This window comes from Melanostigma gelatinosum, assembly GCF_949748355.1.
Source record: "Melanostigma gelatinosum genome assembly, chromosome: 9".
Lineage (NCBI taxonomy): Eukaryota > Metazoa > Chordata > Actinopteri > Perciformes > Zoarcidae > Melanostigma > Melanostigma gelatinosum.
Genome location: NC_136642.1, coordinates 15,570,324 through 15,589,278, shown reverse-complemented (window position 1 = coordinate 15,589,278; position 18,955 = coordinate 15,570,324). Strand labels below are relative to the sequence as shown.

General features: G+C 41.5%; 1 protein-coding gene across 1 annotated transcript in view; it reads left to right on the top strand.

Moving 5' to 3' along the window:
- The window catches only part of sntb1 (syntrophin, basic 1), a 34,446-nt gene that overhangs the window by 8,966 nt on the left and 6,525 nt on the right, over nt 1-18,955 (top strand). The window contains exons 2-6 of the mRNA XM_079275597.1: nt 4,018-4,270; nt 9,712-9,829; nt 9,990-10,079; nt 11,937-12,073; nt 12,573-12,769. Of these exons, the coding sequence (XP_079131723.1) occupies nt 4,018-4,270; nt 9,712-9,829; nt 9,990-10,079; nt 11,937-12,073; nt 12,573-12,769 (795 nt within the window). The remainder of the gene's footprint in view (nt 1-4,017; nt 4,271-9,711; nt 9,830-9,989; nt 10,080-11,936; nt 12,074-12,572; nt 12,770-18,955) is intronic.

Below are 18,955 nucleotides of genomic sequence, written 5' to 3'. Positions count from 1 at the left end.
TCGACATCGAGTTCAGTGTCTGTAAGTAATTCTGTCTACGCACTTTTACATTTTTTTGTCGAATTCCTTCTCTAAAAAGGGCCTCCAACTGAGTTACTGTTCAGTTAAGGGGACATTTGAACTCTGAGATATTGGTCCACATCTTACAAAAAGCCTTGAGGGTGGATCTGTAAAGGCCTTTTGTGCTGCTGTGGTATCCAACTACCTGCTGCCGACAAGGAGTAAAAGCCTTCAATCAGACGAGCCTTTTCCCTCTTTTCTACCTCTTTGCCCTGCTCTGTTCTCCCTCCAGCTTCTACCAATGTTGAACCGACTTACTCTCCCACAGGCTTAATGAGAAGAGGTTTCTTTTTCCTTCGGTAAATTTTCTCACCAAATAAAAATCCCCATTTGAAGCATATGGAATGAAGTCCAATGACTTGGGACCTCATTAAATACTGTGAAGGACCACTGAGTGAAAAGGACACAATGAGGCTGATATAGTAATTACGCCTTGTGATATAGAGCGGAGTGTGTGTGTGTGTGTATTCATCGTGAGTGTGTGTTGTGGACAGAACTGAACACTTTAGAAGAAATGAATTGCCTCATTGGAAAATGTGTAAGTGAATGGGGTTGAGTGCAGTTATAGAATGAAGTGAATGATTTTTAAATATCATGAATGGAAGGGGCTTTTCTTAATGGTGAGCTGGTCTCTGGTGAAGCACTGCCGTTCAGACATCTGCATCACAACTCCTGAAACAACAAGCCACTGTTTCCAAATGAAGTGGAGAGTAGGAGTCATAATGAGTGATAATGTGTGTGTTCTCACTTTGTCTCAAGCACAAGCCAGAACACTGGAAACTAAAATCAGACAGATGGGGGAGGTCGTTTGGATTTGGGATCTTTTTGTTTGACTTGCGTAACTGTTTCTTTCAAACGAAGGTCCAATCAGTACGAGCCATATCCTCTCCAAGTTCTCATCGTGCTATTGAGGTTATTGTGCAGAGTTGGCTGTGCTGCTGCTGGAATGAAATAGAAACACAACCCAGGGGAATGAGCACACAGTTAAACACTTCCAGTGTAATGATCACATGGACTCCACCCTGTTTATTTTCCCCTCCGCTGGAAACAGTTACAGCTCTATTTCTGGGCACAGTGACGCTGGTCCATGAGTTTACGTTTCCTCCCTCCAGACTTCCAATTGTAAATGTTAACCAAAGACAAATCACGCACTTAGCATTATGTTTGTGTTAAAGCTGCATTTGATTTGTTTTAATTACCGGTAAGTCAGTTCAGAAAGTGGACTGTAAATAACCAAAGACTGAGCTGTTTGGCCATATAATTGTAATATCATTTGTGTTCAAAGTAAAGATTATTTGTCCTCATTAAGACTGCAAAATTACTTGATTAACAGTCCAAAACCCAAAGAAATTTGATTTAAAATGATGGAAAGCTGAGAGAGCCAAACATTGTAGACCCTGAGTTTCTGGCTCTTTTGTTTGAGAAATTGTTTACACAACTAATAAGTTGTAGAGATTTCTATCCATCGACATTAATTGTTACAGTGCTACTCTGTTTGTCTTAAGTATTAAGTGAAGCCCTGTAAAGTCTAAAGCCAGATTTATGGTCGAAGCAAGAGGTTAATGGGAGTCCTCTGGAGTCGTGGGTTTTGATTTATAGCTCGGCTTAAGATTTCTCCCTCCCCCCCCAACACTCGCCGGTTGTATCATACATTAATTATATTCCCAACAGCAATTGTGTTTAAATGGCTACAGTTTGCCACTATGATGAAATTAAATAGTGCATTTGATAACAGCAGTCTCATAACATTCTTACGCGTAGGTGTGTGTGTCAGTCATTTCCAAAGTCCAGACACACACAAACACACAGAAGATGAGGCAGACAGTGTGTGTTAGTGTGTGTATCTTTGTACTAAGTCTATCTTAAATTTGAAGACCTTGTTGCGGTTTCCTTCCAAAATCCTACATGTGCCTTTGTGTCACTCCAGTCTCATCAATGCCTCCTAGCGAACATAACCACACAAGGTTGTCGTCATCCAACTGCAGGCGGTTCGATCTTTTCAGTCCATTGTATTGTATCATGTTATGATGCATTTTAACGAATGGATTTTTCAGTCCTATAATCTGATTTGACCGTGTGGGTTATTTTGCTGTGTAATTGGATCACGTCGTCACCACAGGTCCATCGAGGACACGCTCGCGTCGTCGCACCGTCTCCTCTGTGTTATGTGTCAGCCTGTCGTCGCTCCTCTACAGGTTGACAGTCAGGCTTGTTACACTGTCTCACAGGGCTCCACGGTGCTTCTTCCAAGAATAGTTGACTTGCTGGATTACAAATGCTACCAGCCATATGCCAATTATACGCGGCGCGTACAGTAGGATATGCCAATTAAACATCCAGGGCATACCGAGGATTCAGAACACTCGGGACATAGAAAGTGTACTGAGCTGAGCACCCATTTCATTTCTGCCTCTCCATTTCTGTCCTTCGCTAAAACATGTGTCCTGTCTTCTCTTTTAACACGGGGAAGTTAAAATGGTTGTCGAGCCTCCAGTGATTGAGTTTGACATTTACAAGTAAAGCCTGATGTTTTTCTGAGGTATTTGGCAGCATAAATTGATTGTGACTGTCCTATCAGGGAGTATTGGAGTCTCTGGAGGTGCAGACGGTTCACTGGTTTTAGGACTGCCGCCTGTGCAACAAGCATGCACCGCTTTATTTGCATGGTAGAATAACAAGTTGTACACCAATTTATTTTGATGTTTAACATATGGATTTAGGTCTACTTTGAAGAAAATTCACCCTTTCATGCAAACCTGAACCAGCTATTGAACAGACCCGTAACTCAAATTTTCCAGTTTCCAGACACTTTCTGAGTTCTAGCATCATTTATGCACAGAGATATTGCCGAGAGTTATCTTTCAATCTGACGCCCCATGACAGTCTTTAATACTTGCACAATACCAAATGCCTCAGAGGTACCATAATTAAGCAGTTTCTATTTCTGCTCTGTATCTAAACTGTGGTATCCCCACATCCTGTTTCTGAGACTATCTTCAACAGTGTGTGAGACTTTTTAAACAACAATCTGCTTGGTGCATCTGATATAATAAATAGGGTCCACATCAAAAGATGACTAAATGGTCCAACATGCAAGGCAAGGCAAGGCAAGGCAAGTTTATTTGTATAGCACATTTCAACAACAAGGTAATTCAAAGTGCTTCACATAAAACCATTAAAAGCATCAAAACATAAGGCAAAAGAAAAGGAGATTTAAAAACAATTAAAGAAACAGTGTAAGAAATCAAATTCAGTCATAAAAAGTAGAGGAGATTTAAAACATACATTGAAACAATAATTGAAGTAGCCAAGGCCTCTGCTCTGGACCTGTCCTCTGCTACTTTCTTTTAAACTTCGCCCGTTATCAACGATTCATCGGTTAACTCAAGATTTGCGCTCTCGTACAGAAACTCCGTCGAGGATACTCTAAGCAGAGATATCATGTTTTTTCACTGGACGCTACCCACAATCCTGGTGTCCGGAGACTTGATGTCTTGATAAGGTAATTTTCACAAAAAGTAGAGGAGATTTAAAACATACATTGAAACAATAATTGAAGTAGCCAAGGCCTCTGCTCTGGACCTGTCCTCTGCTACTTTCTTTTAAACTTCGCATGCAGGAGATTCTTCTCAGATTTGAATTGGCCTCTGTATTACATTTTTTTAAACAATGCCAAAAGTCTTCAGTGTTAAGTGAAGCTGAATTCTGTGAATGTGATATTTTTTTTTTATAGCGTTTGAACATAGTTTGGGTAGTTGTGCAGGTGTAGTGCCTTAGGAAACTATGGGATGCTTTATACCTTCTGCCAAATAATGTCTTCAAATTGAACCGCCCACTTTGACCTAAAGTATCTCCAGAGCATCTAAATCTCTAAATGTGCTACTTCCATTTCCTAGTTTATCGTCTGTACCATATCTCAATGTATACTGGAAATCTCTGTCTTCCCTTTCTGCCCAGTGAAGTACATGCGCGAGGCCACACCGTACGTCAAAAAGGGCTCCCCGGTGTCAGAGATCGGCTGGGAAACCCCCCCTCCCGAGTCTCCTCGCCTCAGCCCGACCATCATCTCCTCTTCCTCCTCCTTCAACACATTTGACCCTCCGAGCTCTCCTGCCCAGCCCTCCCTGTCCCTGCAGGGCGACAGGAGGTGCATACCACTCAAGATGTGTTGCGTAACCCGAGCCATGACCACACCAGACCCTGAGAACAGGTAGGTGAAACACACACACACTCACACACACTATAGAAAATGCCTGCATCCATTCTAGAGCTGAAGGCAGTTCTCCGGAGATGCCACCATCTTTTTCAGTCTCTCAAATATTATCTGTCTGCTCCTCTTGTGCTTTAGATTCACTGACTAATGACTAATAGCTCATTGATTGACTCACATAGTTCAGCCAGCCAACTCACGTGGTACCATTTTAAAAGATTTCTATCTTCAGCAGCAACAAATGGGCTGGGAGCCACAGGCAGAAAGTTCTTACGTATTGCCAGACTGACTAACGGGTTGTTCGTTTGGTGTTTCTATGGGATTTAATAACCATGTTTAAAAATTACAGAATTCTTCCGGCCTTTTCCTCAAAGCCAAATTAAATAAAAAATATTTTTGCTAAGAAATCAGTGTGTGTATGTGTGTATATATATATATATATATCTCCATCCATCCATCCATCCATCCATCCATCCTTGGTGTTGTAATCACTACAAATAATTCAAATTTAAGTAGCTATTATGAGAAGGATGTGCTCGATATACGTTACAGTGAGAAGAGTAAGTATTGTGAGTGTAGTGTAGTTGACTGCCTCGGAGGCTTTCCTTCAATATTGTCACTTGCACATGCTCCAAAGTTCAACTTTCGAACCCCCGAAAGATGATTACCTTATAGGTTAATCAATCCTTCTGTGCTCCTTTACTCAACAGTGTGTGAGAGAGAGAATAGCAGAGTCTGCAGCCGCCTTCTGCTGTCCTGAAGGGATTACCCAATACTGTTGTCTCAGGCTTTTTCAGTCAGTTTTTCTTCAAGAGAGACATTTGAAGCGGCACTTTGATAACTCTCACTCAGCGGGGGCTGGGGGGGGGGGGTGTCGTCAAGTTAATTGGTTAGTCATATGACAATGGCCCAATTAAACAGCATGGGGGCAAAAATACTTGCTGTTCTTCCCAGCTTTCTCTGTTATCTGTAATCAATTCTCTCTTTCTATCTCTTCCAGTTGTTGTCTCTCTTGATTTATTTCCCTTTTCTCTCTCTACAGCTCAGTGTCTCTCCCCATCGTCGCATCCCTCCATTCATGCGTGTCCTCTGCATATGTATGATTTTAAAAGTGTAAGACAGTTAAACCTCACTAAACTTCAAAGCTTCAGACAATCGAGGCAACTTCAAAGTCCCTCTGTCTGTATGGATGTTGTTAGGCAGCTCAACGCTGCGGATGTAAAATGTAAATGCTAACACACCCAAACAATCACTACAAAAATACTTGGAAATGAAATGCAGAATGAGAGCACCATCCACAGATAGAGCAGATGCTTCTCTGTTGGCTGGTTCTTCTGTATAATAAGACTTGTATTACTGTCAAAATAAAGAAACTAAAAAGTACATTATTCTTGACAAAAGGAAATGTAGCAGCTGCCTGACAAAACCCACGTACAACCCGTCACGATCGCATTCCCAACAAGACAACACATCCGTTAACATGCAGTTAATTACCTAAAATGACTAAATAAGCCACCCTGAGAAGGATAAGCGGTGACGTATAATGGATGGAATGGATGAACAGATCAGACCAACATTTATGCTAAGCTACGCTAATTACCCCTCAGCTCTCCACACAGACATGAGAGTGGTATTGTTATTATTAATTCTGCAACAAAAAAAAGCGTATTGCTCAAAATGTCAAACTACTTATTTAGAGCTGCATTTGAAACTGTCTGTGACGTGCATCAAGTTCAGGTAATAAAGGAGGATCCACCTCCAAGGGAGTGTGAGGTGACAATTTCTGCTGCACTTGCACAAATCTTGCACAAGATTGCACAAGTATTAAACCTTTTTAAGAGCACAATAGAGTTGAACATTGACTTTGGTCATAAGTTTAACTTTATTGGTCAGCTATATCAGGAATTGGGGTCAATAACTCCCTTTAGTGACATGGTGAGTTTCTACCTTCCACAGATAAGAGTGTTTTGTTAAAGCTGGCCAAATTTACCTTGACCAGCTTGTTTTTTTTCATGAAGGTCCTTCCTTATCCTCACAGCCAGGGTAAATTCCCCTTTGACTCACCAGTAAATATTGAGGAAATGTTTAAATGGGAGGGCATTTCTACTGAAACGTTGGATGCTTCTCAGTATCGCGGTGTTTAATGTGCATCAGATAAAGATTGCGTGGCGAGACTAAACCTACTCTCTGTTTTTCTTATTTTGGGTTCAAAGCTGAAATGGTTTAAGAGGCTTTATATTAAGTGACAGAGAAGTCTGGCTTATCTTTTTATACGAGACTCAGTGCTATGTTGCATCCCTCTGAGGCTTTCTCTCTTCATTTCAGCAGATGCTGTTTAGACTGTGTATAAGCCTGAGAGGACAGACGAGAGATAAGGACATGAGAAAAGCACGTACATTGATGAGGAGAGATGATATAAGACAAGGAAAGTAAAAATGAGGGAGTAGTGTGTGTATGGAAGATGTAAGTATAGAGAATAAAAGACTTGATATACCTTTTTCTTCTAAAACTTTGTCATGTTCTGAAGACATTTTCCTCACCTGACTGTAACATACACACTGTATAAGGACGTAAACTTTCTGTGACACTGGTGACAGATTAAATAAAAAAATGATGGGATTACACTCGTATCATTCATACTGTGGATTAAATATGTTGTGAGAAGGTGTGGGGAGATGGGATGAGAAGAAGTGACGAGGGGTGGAGCAGAAAAATGAAAGAAATTGAGAAAGAACAAGAAAGGCGGAGATGAGCAAAGATAAGAGAAAGCAGAATTGAGAGACACAAAGACGACAGAAGAAAGGAAATTAGCTCTTAAAATGGATGAAATGTCTCTTTTTTTCTTTCACTATTAATCTGTGCCATTACTGAGATCACATACTTGAAAACCCTGCAGTGTGAATGTAGGAGACTTGAATATCCACAGGAAATGGCTGTGTAAAGGGAGGAAATGACTCCGGGCAGAACCAGCACGGCTCCTCACAGTATGACAGTTTTCTCTACTACCTCTGTTTAACATGGACAGATTTTTTGAAAGGATGAGGACTTACACTCTCTTTCCAATTCTCACCTTGGTCAGGTGTGTATCTGCGTACTATATAAAAACCTTTTACTCTAGTATAGTACTACTGATCTCTTAAGCTGTCTCCAGTGTCACTTGTTTAAAGCGGAGTACCTGTTTGTGTTCCATATATCTCATCGCATATTTTACCTGAACAACCTGTAGCTCACGCTGCCAAGAGAGTGTTCAACTGTTAGCCCTGCCCATGCACAGCATTTATCCATACCTTATATCATTTTCATGCTCAAATAGCAGCTGAAGCAAAAGTAGGGACGTGCAAAATCTGTAAAGGTGAACTATGTAGACGTTTCAAGAAACGTCCAAATGAAACATAGACATCCATTCTGAATGGGAGCAGTATAGGGCCAGTGGAAAAGCAGCATTCAACAAGAGCAAGTTTTAGCTAAATGTCCAAGAACAATGCTGCCAATTCCTCAAATAACGGGAGAGATATCCTTTCCTGCACACACGACTAACCCCGGGTGAGAACTGTAAAGATGGTAAAATGCTTCCATCTAACCACTTGGGCATAAAACTGGTGAGCGGATATGCTGAAAATCAGCCGATCAGGCGATTCGAATGATTTTTGAACCGCAAAGAGGTAAAAAGAAAAAAAGTGTACTTTAGAGAGAGGAGTTGTTGTACTAAACATGATAAAGCATAATCCTACAAATCTCAGGAATTCCGGGAAAAGAGTAATTGGTTTGAAATCAAGGGAACATCTTAAACTCTACCTGACTAAAAGCAAAAACAGTCTAGACTAGTTTTGACAATTTAGTAAATGTATTAATAATACAGAAACAAATGGTCACACAACACACATCCTCTAATCTAACTTAGAGAACTCAGCTATGTAGAAGAACTTAAACCCAGCTCTGAATGAAACCTATTGTATGTGTGAGGCAACAATTAGTCCACGTTGAGTCATCCTCAGGATTTAGGTAGAAGCAGGGTGGACCATGACAAACAAACAAATCTGTCTTGTTCTGGTCGTCTTTGCTTTAAATTGAATGTTTAGCCATTAAAACAATTCTTCCATGCAACTGGTGTGTGTGCATACAGAGTTCATTTATTCATATTTACAATAAATTGAATGCTGGAACAGACCTACAGTCCTGAGCTTGAATATATACTTGCTATATATATATATATATAGTGCTAAGTCTTTGACAACAACTACCCTTTGATCAAGTGAGACATTGATCTTCATTCAGGCAGGATTTATATAAGTCCATTTATTCAAGTCTATGTACAGGTCATCTAGTCCATGTGCTGCTCTCCCAGTGATTCCCCATGTTAATGCATGTCGTCATGCATGCAACAGATGGGTAATTTAGCCCCAAAGCTACCCCACATCTTGGCCAGAAAATGGCAGATAATGCCTCCCCATGGGTCTAGTATAACTCACAGGAGTCAAGTTATTGCTAAAACAAACACCATCCTCAAAGAACCACCCCTATCTGACGCACATCTGGCCCTGGAGTCTCCCCCACTTCCTCACGGGGACTTGTCCTTAATCAACAGGCAGCATTTCTATTTTTAACCCAAGAGAAAACACCTGGAGCTGATCTGGACCGTCTCTCCCACCTCCGGGGGTTCAGTGGAAGAGCAGATTCATCACATTCGCTGGGGCTTTTCCAGGTCCCCAGTGTGTACTGTATGAACAAGGAAAGCTGCAAAGAAAGCATGTTTGCAGAGGTGAAACCACCCTGGTTTTGGAGTAGTTTCTATTTTAAACCACAGGGAGCACCTGGACAGTGGTGTGCTGTGTGAACAGAGATGCTAGATAGTTTCAGAGTAGGTGGTAAACTCCAAATCCCAGCATGAAGCACGCTCTATATATATATATATATATATATATATACTTACACTCTATATATATATATATATATATATATATTTATCAAGGCCTTTTTTTAAATTCATATTCATTGAGCACAGAAAGAGCTGTTCAATGAGATGGCGAAGCATCCTATAGATTCTCTGGAGGCCAGAAATACTCCCATATGATTCAAGGAGATTAGCTATGGAAATTTAGACGGCACTATGTCATATGGCCCACAGAGGATGCATGAGAAATGCCTGTTTTATGTTTTGAATTGACTCGAATGAACTCAAATTTCAATGCTCTTCATTCCATTGTTGTGACCGAGTGCCCATTTTCAAATGGATGAGACAAACGAGCGTCTGTTGACGCTGAGACCTACCGGTAAATGGATTACATTTGGTTCCGAAATCTATGAGTTGAGATTAAATTGAGTCCAATTGGGTCTGCCTGATAGCAATAGATTTTCAAGATGTGAACCGTAAAGTCTTAGAACCCGTCCAACGATAACCGAAAGGTTAAAGCTGTTTTAACTTTTCTTATCTCCACCTCCAGACAACTGGAGCTGCACTCCCCTGACGCCAGGCACACCGTGGTGCTGCGGTGCCCAGACCAACCATCTGCCCTGTCCTGGTTCTCTGTCATGCACTCCGTCACATCCAAACTGGCACAGGTCTGTCTTTGATTTCAGCAATTTTACATATTATATTCCCATATACCTGACCATTCCAATTAGATTCCATTCCAGTTCAATGATTCTATACTGTGGCCACGATTCGGCTCCTCGGAGCTGCTTTAAATCTAATGCGCCCTGAACGATCATCCCACCACAGCGGGCGCTGGCAGAGGTCATCCAGAGCACCGCCAGGACGGGGGTAGCTGGCAGCAAAGAGATACGACACCTGGGATGGCTGGCAGGGAAGGTAGGGGTGTGGGTGTGTGTGTGTGTGTGTGTGTGTGTGTGTGACGCCCATGCTTCTAGATTTCTCACATTTTATTGGGGTAACTTTTCTTTACCGTTTTGTGACTATGGTGTATATGTGCATGTGTACTCTTGTTCTGTCTTTCTGAGGACCAGTTTGAGTTTTACCCCTCAAAAAGGTTGGACATTTTTGGAAAATTAGCACCCACAATTTCATCTTTAAAGGGCTGTTTAAAGGTTAAAAGTTGATTTTTATGTTTAGTGTCCACAGAGTTGAAACATGAGATGATGAAAGATATGTGATATATTCTTTTTTTCTGACATATTGATTTCTGGTTGTTACAGTTGTTATTTATTCATGTTTTTCCGTCTTTTTTTTAGATGCATCATTTATGATTTGCCTTTTATTTGATAATTGATCAATTGCATTTAAATATGTTTCCTTCATTTAGTGGTTATCTAATAATAAGAGGGATACGGTTAGAATTGGGTTTAGATTTTCTTTGAGCTCAGAAAGGCATTATGGCAAACATGATCTCGCATTACAAATGTGTGTGTGAGCGCATCGGTGTTTGCATGTTTATCTTTTCATTACTGTACACACTTATGCAGACCTCTTTGAAATGCATAAGCACTGACACACACAGGTAAAACTTCACTCTCTCTTTCATACAAAGACATCATCACCTGTGCAAACATATCCACACACACACACATTTCTCTATAATTTAGTCCTCATGAATTTGTCAATATTTGATCCTTCAAATGCAGTAAAATACTGTTACTTAGCAACATATTCTCATTATGGTAAAAAGCTGACCCTCGACCCTTTAAATCCCATGATATGATTGGCTGAGGCAGAACATGAAAGAGCAGTTTAGGGTTCCATGGCTTGGCTGCAGATAAGCACTCATAACGAGAATAGTTATGGAGCATTGTGAAATGAAGTGTGTGTGTGTGTGTGTGTGTGTGTGTGTGTGTGTGTGTGTGTGTGTGTGTGTGTGTGTGTGTGTGTGTGTGTGTGTGTGTGTGTGTGTGTGTGTGTGTGTGTGTGTGTGTGTGTGTGTGTGTGTGTGTGCATGCGCGCTCTGAGTTTAGAGATTAACAGCGTGTGTTCTGAAGGGGAAAGCAATTGTGTTTCCTCGTTAGGAGGGATTGGTAGGCGAGGGGGCACGGCAAAGAAAATCCATAGAAAGTGTACCTGCACCTGCACACCAGCTCCCTTTTTATTTATAGCTAATTCTCCACCAGGTACACACAGCAGTATAGTGAACGTACACATTTATAGTAAAGGTCCAGAACAGCTTCATAACATAACATAATAATAGATCATCTTTGGCATATTTTGGCGTGAAATATTACAGAAGACAGATGGAAAGAGTTGAAGACTGGTCTACACCAACTGCTGAGTACACACTACAGTCTTACATATGAATCACACACACACACACACTATTCCTCTCTTTGACACACCATTAGTCTCATAAAGCCAGCTCACTGGCAAACAACCATTGATATTACAGATGAAATACCTGCTTTCGTCTAACGATTTCAGTACTCGTCACAAATATAAGAGGGCATAGGAATATCAAATCCCGCAGCATCAAATAAATTGAGGTTGTGCTTGATTCAAATTCAACATGAGCAGCCTTGTTGGATTGATTCAATTCATTTATCTTTTACTGCTCCACAAAGATCTGCTGATATTATTACAAAAATGAATACTAAATGCTTTTCTGGGCCGCTGATCAGACTCGATAATCATTTTTAAGTTATTGCCTTCAAGGTCTGGTAATTTGTGCAATTTGTCAATTTGCTCAACCGCTCCTGTCTCATTGTTTATGTGTTTGTGCTGCAGACGGAGAGTGAGAAGCAATGCTGGAAGCCGGTGCTGATGGTGGTGACAGAGAAAGACCTACTGCTGTATGAGAGTCTACCACGAGGCAAGGAGGCCTGGCACAGCCCTGCACACACGTATCCACTCTTAGCAACCCGGTAGGTCCACCGCTCATATACGTGCAGACAAGTTTAGGTACTTTGTGCTGAGTGCTAATTTGAATGTTGCAAAGCATCTTAACATGCTAAACTACAATGTTGAATATTGTTACCATTGTCTGCTAAACACCAGTGTGTTTGCATTTTCATTGTGAGCATGTTAGCATGACAGCCGTTCTTTTTTTTATTTACGTTACCACAAGTCCCAAGGACAACAAGAGTGAGTCTACTACAGCCATGCAAGCGGCTCTTATCCACAGTGAAGCCTTTAGTTCAGTCTAAAGTCAACATGCTAACATGCATAGCTCTGCAGAGTGGTTGAACAACTATTTGAATGTGTAACTTCACCCCAGGTCTGAGCCTAAATCCACCAATTAAGAAAAACGCACAAAAATAAAAAGTGGGCAAGGGGCTCAGAGATAAAACCACGGCCACTTCGGTATGACAAAAGCCTTGACGCAGAGTAAACAAATGTGTATTTGTGTATGTGTTCATCCAGTCTGGTCCACTCTCGCCCTGACCGGGGGTCGCCTCACTCTGGCACAGAGCTGTTCTTTGCCACTCGGACCGGCACACGACTCGGCATCGAGACTCACCTGTTCCGGGCAGAGACCACCAAGGATCTGTCCCTGTGGACCAGACACATCGTCAATGGATGTCACGCCTCAGCTGAGATGATCAAAGAAGTCACGACAAGTGAGTACTGATACGCAACGCATGAACATTTAGATTGAGTAACTCAAAGTACCTTTTTAAAACGGATAAAGACACTTTAAAGAGAGAAGGGAACACACAAACATGTAGCTGTGGATGGAGCGGAGCGAGCAGCACAGGTCGCTGTGCTGGATTCTGTGATGCATCCTCAGACGTGTTCGGGCTCGCTGCAGCAAAACGTATCCAGAGAGACCGAAGAGTCTCTGCTGCCTGAGGTTTTGCAAGCCGAAGATAAAGTCTAAATCCAGTGCATGAAGCAAAATGTAAACATACACTATGGGTCCACTCATACCCTGAGATAGGGGAGGGTTTGTGATATAATTTGACATCCATATGGAAGATGTGGACAAAGCACTTGCTATTTATAGAAAGGAATGCTATTCGCGTGTGTGTGTGTGGAGGCGCACTTTTTGGCATTAGGTTTGTGCCGTCCAGGGAAATGCCACAGAATGCCCCCCCCCCCCCTCTCTTTGCCTCCCCTTCTCTCCAAGCACAAAATGTCCTGGGAACTGTACTTTTCCCCTGGGCCCTCCACCTCTCTCCATCTATGATAGCGCTGTGCCAAATTAAGTTTCACTTCAGACTCATATATATGAAACAGCTTTTTTCCAGCAGCAAATGATACACAAGACCTCAACACTACATCCTGGTTGTCAGCGTGGTTTCCGCCTCACCAAACTGTTAAAACTCTCCCTAAATCATGTCTTCACCCACTGATCCAGGTGTTACTCTGTGATAGGCATAGCAGGGCTTCATTCACGCCTACAGAGCTCAATTTGACACTCCCAAGATGTTTCATAATAATCACATTTTGTGTGTCGCTAAAAGGACAACTTATTTAATCCCATGACAAAACGCTGTCTAGACTAAAGCCAGCTGCTCAGTATTGACGTGCTGTAGCTCAAGTCAACAGATAAAGTGAAGGGCCCTGGTGCACCCACACGGATGGTTTTACTTATTTTGGATGACACAACTCTTCACAGGAGTGTGTGGGATTGTGCAGACTGTGTTTGATTAACACCTTCCTTATTCTCCTGTAAACTATATGAATGTTACGCCTGTTATCATTCGTATTGGTGCATGGTGTCCAGTGACCGCATGTCATTCTCTGCCCACCTTAAAACCTGAGCAGATGTCGAATCAGCTGGGAAACGAGAAAACACCCCTGCCTTTGAACCTGCATTAACTGATTGTTTTTTTGGTGCCGTTTGAGGGAGCAGATATGTAGCAACATTAGCATTAATTAGTATGATAATTAGCATACATTTATCTGCCAAATGCTGGCGACTGTAATGCTAACAGTTGCTAATTAGCAAAAACAAAGCACAGCTGACACTGATGGGGAAGTCATTTGTTTTGCAGGTATCTAGTGATAAAGTCTCAAATCTAAGAATTGTACCTTAATTGAAACCTGATAGTGCTCCAGTAGATGAAATGTTCGGAGTTCACCGGAGTGATTACAATTCATCCTGATGAAGACGTGGATGTCTGTAACAAACTGGATAGCAAATAGTTGTTGAGATATTTCACTCAAAATCAAAAGTCAACCGCATGGTGATGCTTGGAGTCAAGGGATGATCAAAATCATTGGGATTCATCCTCTGGAGACCATGGATTTCTGGTCAAAATGTCATTGTAATCAGCTAAATAGTTCTTAAAATATCTGGACTGCCAGTGTGACACCACCATGCAAAGGCATGCCGCTACAATGGGTTGAAGTGTAATACAGATTTAGGATACAGGTCGGTGACACACGCCGAAAGAATGAAGAAAAATGAGGCTGGTTTTGAATCTTTATTGCTCACCATTTAATTTCTATCTGAAATGGATCCCATAACTTTTATGAAACAGATTGATGTCAGCACCAAGCACTCGCTTTCTTGTTATGGAAGTAGAAAAGTAATTTACACTTCCCTGAGAGTGTGATAATGCATACAAAGTGCATTCACTCATCTTTCAGCAGTTGCCACCTGACGAGTCGTCGCGCTGACCTTGTCATCTTTTCATCTGCTACATTCTGATAAATCATTGTGATGGTTTGTTCACTGTCAAGGCTAGATAGATTAACTCTCAATCACTCGACGGGCAGCAGGCCATTCTTAGAGCGACTTTAAAGGAGAAAGTAATTTGTTCGGCTCCAAAATTAAATTTCCCAGGGACTTGGCCTGCAGTCATTCTGTTATTATTATGGCCAAGGTGACTCAAACTTTTCAGAGGTTACATTGATATTTTGAGCAATTAGCAGGGTAAGGCACTGCCTATCATGCAGTCTTAAGGTTCAAACCCCGCTTATGTCTCCTGCATATCTGCTGTCCCTGTCTTCTGTTGCTTGTCTCGCTTCACTGGAGTCTGAATCAACCTACGATGAATCAATAATAACAATCCTGTGTCATGATCCAGCAGATAGTTTGTCCAGTTGTCATTGGTGTCGCAGATTATAATGTTTTAAGGACATTGTTTGTTTGCGATTTTGAGACTTTAATTTGCTTTCTTGCCCGAGAGTTAGATGAGAGGATAGATACCACTCATGGCTGCACGCTAAATATGAAGCTGCAACCAGCTGTCCGTTGCCTTAGTTGAGCAACTTACCTTATCTTAACGACTGGAAACGGAGAGAAACGGCTGGCCTGGCTCTGTCCAAAGATAACTAAATCTGCCTTCCTAAAGCTCCCTAATTATGTCTCGTTTGATTAATCTGTACAAAAACCAAAGTGTAAAAACCTGAAGTTGGTCGTGGTGTCAAGCTACCTTGAACCACTGATTCAAAACATTATTTTATGAGCAGCTTCATATGTATGTTTACAGTCAGTAATCACACGTTTCCTCCCTCCTGTACACCCGCAGGCTTCTCGTTCACATCGTTGTCAAAGGTGACAGCTGCAAAAATTGTCTGAGAGGTCGATTGGGTCCCGTTAATGAACGGGTAAACAGCTTAATGACTTAGAGTACTTAAAAGAAAGCCTCAGTGGAAAATGAAGCTCGTAACCTGCTGTGATACTTGGAAGTTTAGCGCGGTGGGAGGATAAATGTTAAGTATTTTACCGGCTGTTAATGTCATTTACACGTTTTAATCTAATGACGACGAGTTTTGTCCTGTAAAAACCTCTTATTGAAAAAAGCACTTATTGTTATGGTAACAGTAAGTCATTCAGCTCTCTCTGTGTTATCTCTGTCTGCCCCTCCTTCTGTCTTCTCCACTCGCCGTCAAAGAGGGGCTTTTGTTTCAGTCTGAAAAGCCCCTCTGTGTGTGTGTGTGTGTGTGTGTGTGTGTGTGTGTGTGTGTGTGCGGGGGTGTGTGGGTTATGATGGGAAACCCTTGCCTCACAGATCAAGGCTCTCAGGTGAAAGAGTAAAGTTTCAGATCTAATTTTTACTCCTGAACACAACAAAGACCCGGCACTCTTTGCCCCATTTACAACTGTTATGCCATTAGAGAGACGTTTGTCCTGCCAGATTGTTTATACGTCATTAGAATAATGTTACACATTATGAGACTCATTTTTCATCATGAATGGGATGTCTTCAGGGTTCTGTGGATATTACTGTGTATTAGACTGCGTGTGTATGCGCGCCTCATTTTTCCATTTGATTCAGTGTCCTGATCAACATTACTTCCTGACGTTGTAATGAAGACACCTCTGTTGTTTAGTGCGTTTCACCGTTTATAAGCAGAGGAGGAATTACTGTAATATACTGTTCTGCTCCTGACACACATAACAGGCTGAAAAACCCAGAGTAGCACTTCCTGCTGTAGGTGCCTTAATTGTCCCAACACCACACCTGATCAGTGATGTTTTAAACCAACATTGCTTCTTCGGTATTCCTATCTAGGAATATGTAAAATGTTCTATATCACAATAGACGGGCTTTTCACTCTGCTTTCAAGTGAAGCCGTTCGTAAAAACTAGTTGATGGAGTATACCCAGGCCCTCAATCCCCCCCCCCCTCAACAGATACATGAATATTTTATATCAAAACTATAGCACATACTGTAAGAAGGCAGAAGAGGTGGCAGAGAGAAATACAACAGAAAAGTTAGTTTGCATCAACATTACTGCAGATTAACAGTGAAGGTTATCAGGGTATACACTTGTACAATCAAATGCAATTCAACTCAGCAGCTCTTTAGTGAATTCTAACTTGCAGTTTTGAATGTTCAGTTTTTTGGGGGTATTTTTGCCTTTTATTTATGAGTGTTAGAGACGGATACTAGAAATGGGGAAAGAGAAAGCGGTATGAAATGCAACAAAGATCCAAATACTGGAATCGAGCCCAGGACGTTGCAGTAATATGGCATGCACTGTAACTACTCCGCTACCAAGGCACTGCCATATGGTTATCATTGAGGTTGTAGTTTCCGGTATGTTGTATTAGACTACATTATATTGAGCAGTTTTACAAAAAAAAATGTGCCTCTCTTTTTATATACCGGTACAATATAGGCATCATAAAAGTAAACTTTATGGCAGAACAGTTTAACTTGATTTTACTAGATTGTACCTAATAAAGTGGCCACTAAGTGTAATGGCTGCACTGCACACCTGAATATGATTGGACATTACTAGTCAGCTGGTCGTAAAGCAGCTGATGACTTCAGTGCTCTGTCTCGAGCTATGCTCCACTTATCATTTTTGAGATTGTGCCCTTATCAGTTGACGTAATGAATAAAGCTGTCGTTTTATTTCTTCAGTGCACCTATAATTTGGTCTCGTGTTGTATTGTAAACTCCCATATAGAGTGCTGTAGTAGAATGAGTCCTAAAACCTGGTAATGTGTCAGCATTTCTGCACTTCCAGTTCCCTCGACTTGAAGTCGATGGGTTTTTTGAATGGGTTGTTGGTTCGAGGCCTGTAATAAGGTCTGTGGTTAACACAAGCTTAAGAGATTGAATGTTTTACTCACGCTCATGTGACCGTGGTGTAGTTTGTTTGTAGCCTAAAATTAGCTTTTTACTTTTGAGGATTGCGTTCATGCTTCAAAATCATAAAAGTGGTGTTCATTTCTGAAGATTCTCTTGCTGAACAAAAACTTTTAAGTATCATTGACATTTGTTTACCATGTTTGTTCGAAATAATCCAAAATCCAATGGAAAACCCCATCGGCTTTATATCGAGGGAACCAGTGCGATGCTAACGTCAAGGGTTAGGTTTTCATCATAGAGTGAGTTTTCCAAAAGAGATTAAAATGTGCAGAACCTGATGCCAACAAGTCGAAACAATAACAAAAAAATCCTTTAGCATGCATTTCTAGAACTTGATCGCATCGTTGCACTCTGTGCAGGGTAAATTAAACTCACAATAATGATTTGCTGTTCATAGTCTGGTGTGTGTGTGTTACTGTGTACATATTTGCCAACCTTGGTTTCATAATCGCCTTCAGCTAAAGAGGCAAACGCGAAGGGTGTGTATAGTTTCATTAGTGAGGTTTGACTAACAACACGGTTAAGTAATCAAAGGATCGGTTTGTTGACAGTCGGACAGAAGAGGCTGACGCAGGCCACAGAGTGCACATACGTATATGTAAACACGCATGCATAGCTAATCTATAACCCAGAGAGAGAGAAGAGACACATTCATCTATGCATCTCAATGTCTCATTCACGTGGCGGCGAGATAAAAAAATACAAATTTTCCATTACCAGCTTAGAGGCATTTCACACACAGACACTTACTGTCATATGTATGCACGTGCAAACACACACTCCCCTCCCTGCACATGCAATATATACACACACACACACACACATCCTGCTCAGGCTGTCAGCAAACAATGGAAAGATAACAACTCTTCTCACCTCTTTGTCACACAAACACGGTACTCAATAGATCAGGTGTCATCAAGAGAGAGAAGCTTGGGGGGGAGGGAGGGGGAGACGGACTGTCAAAGCACTAAAAAATAGGATTAAATGCAGCTGGATCGCACTGTGTGGAGATGCGACAGGTTTGTCATTAAAGCAGAGGAAAGTGATGCATAAATTGGGTGAGTAGATTAAGATAGATGCTTTCAGCCACATGCTGCGAGGAGGGAGAGACGGCGATGAGAGATGATGTAGAGCAGGTTGCTCTGCACGTCTGTCACGTGAAATGTGGTAAATTCTAATGTGTAAAAGACACGAGTCCAGCTTTGACAACACGACAGAGCTGTCCAATGTATTTTAATATGAAGAGC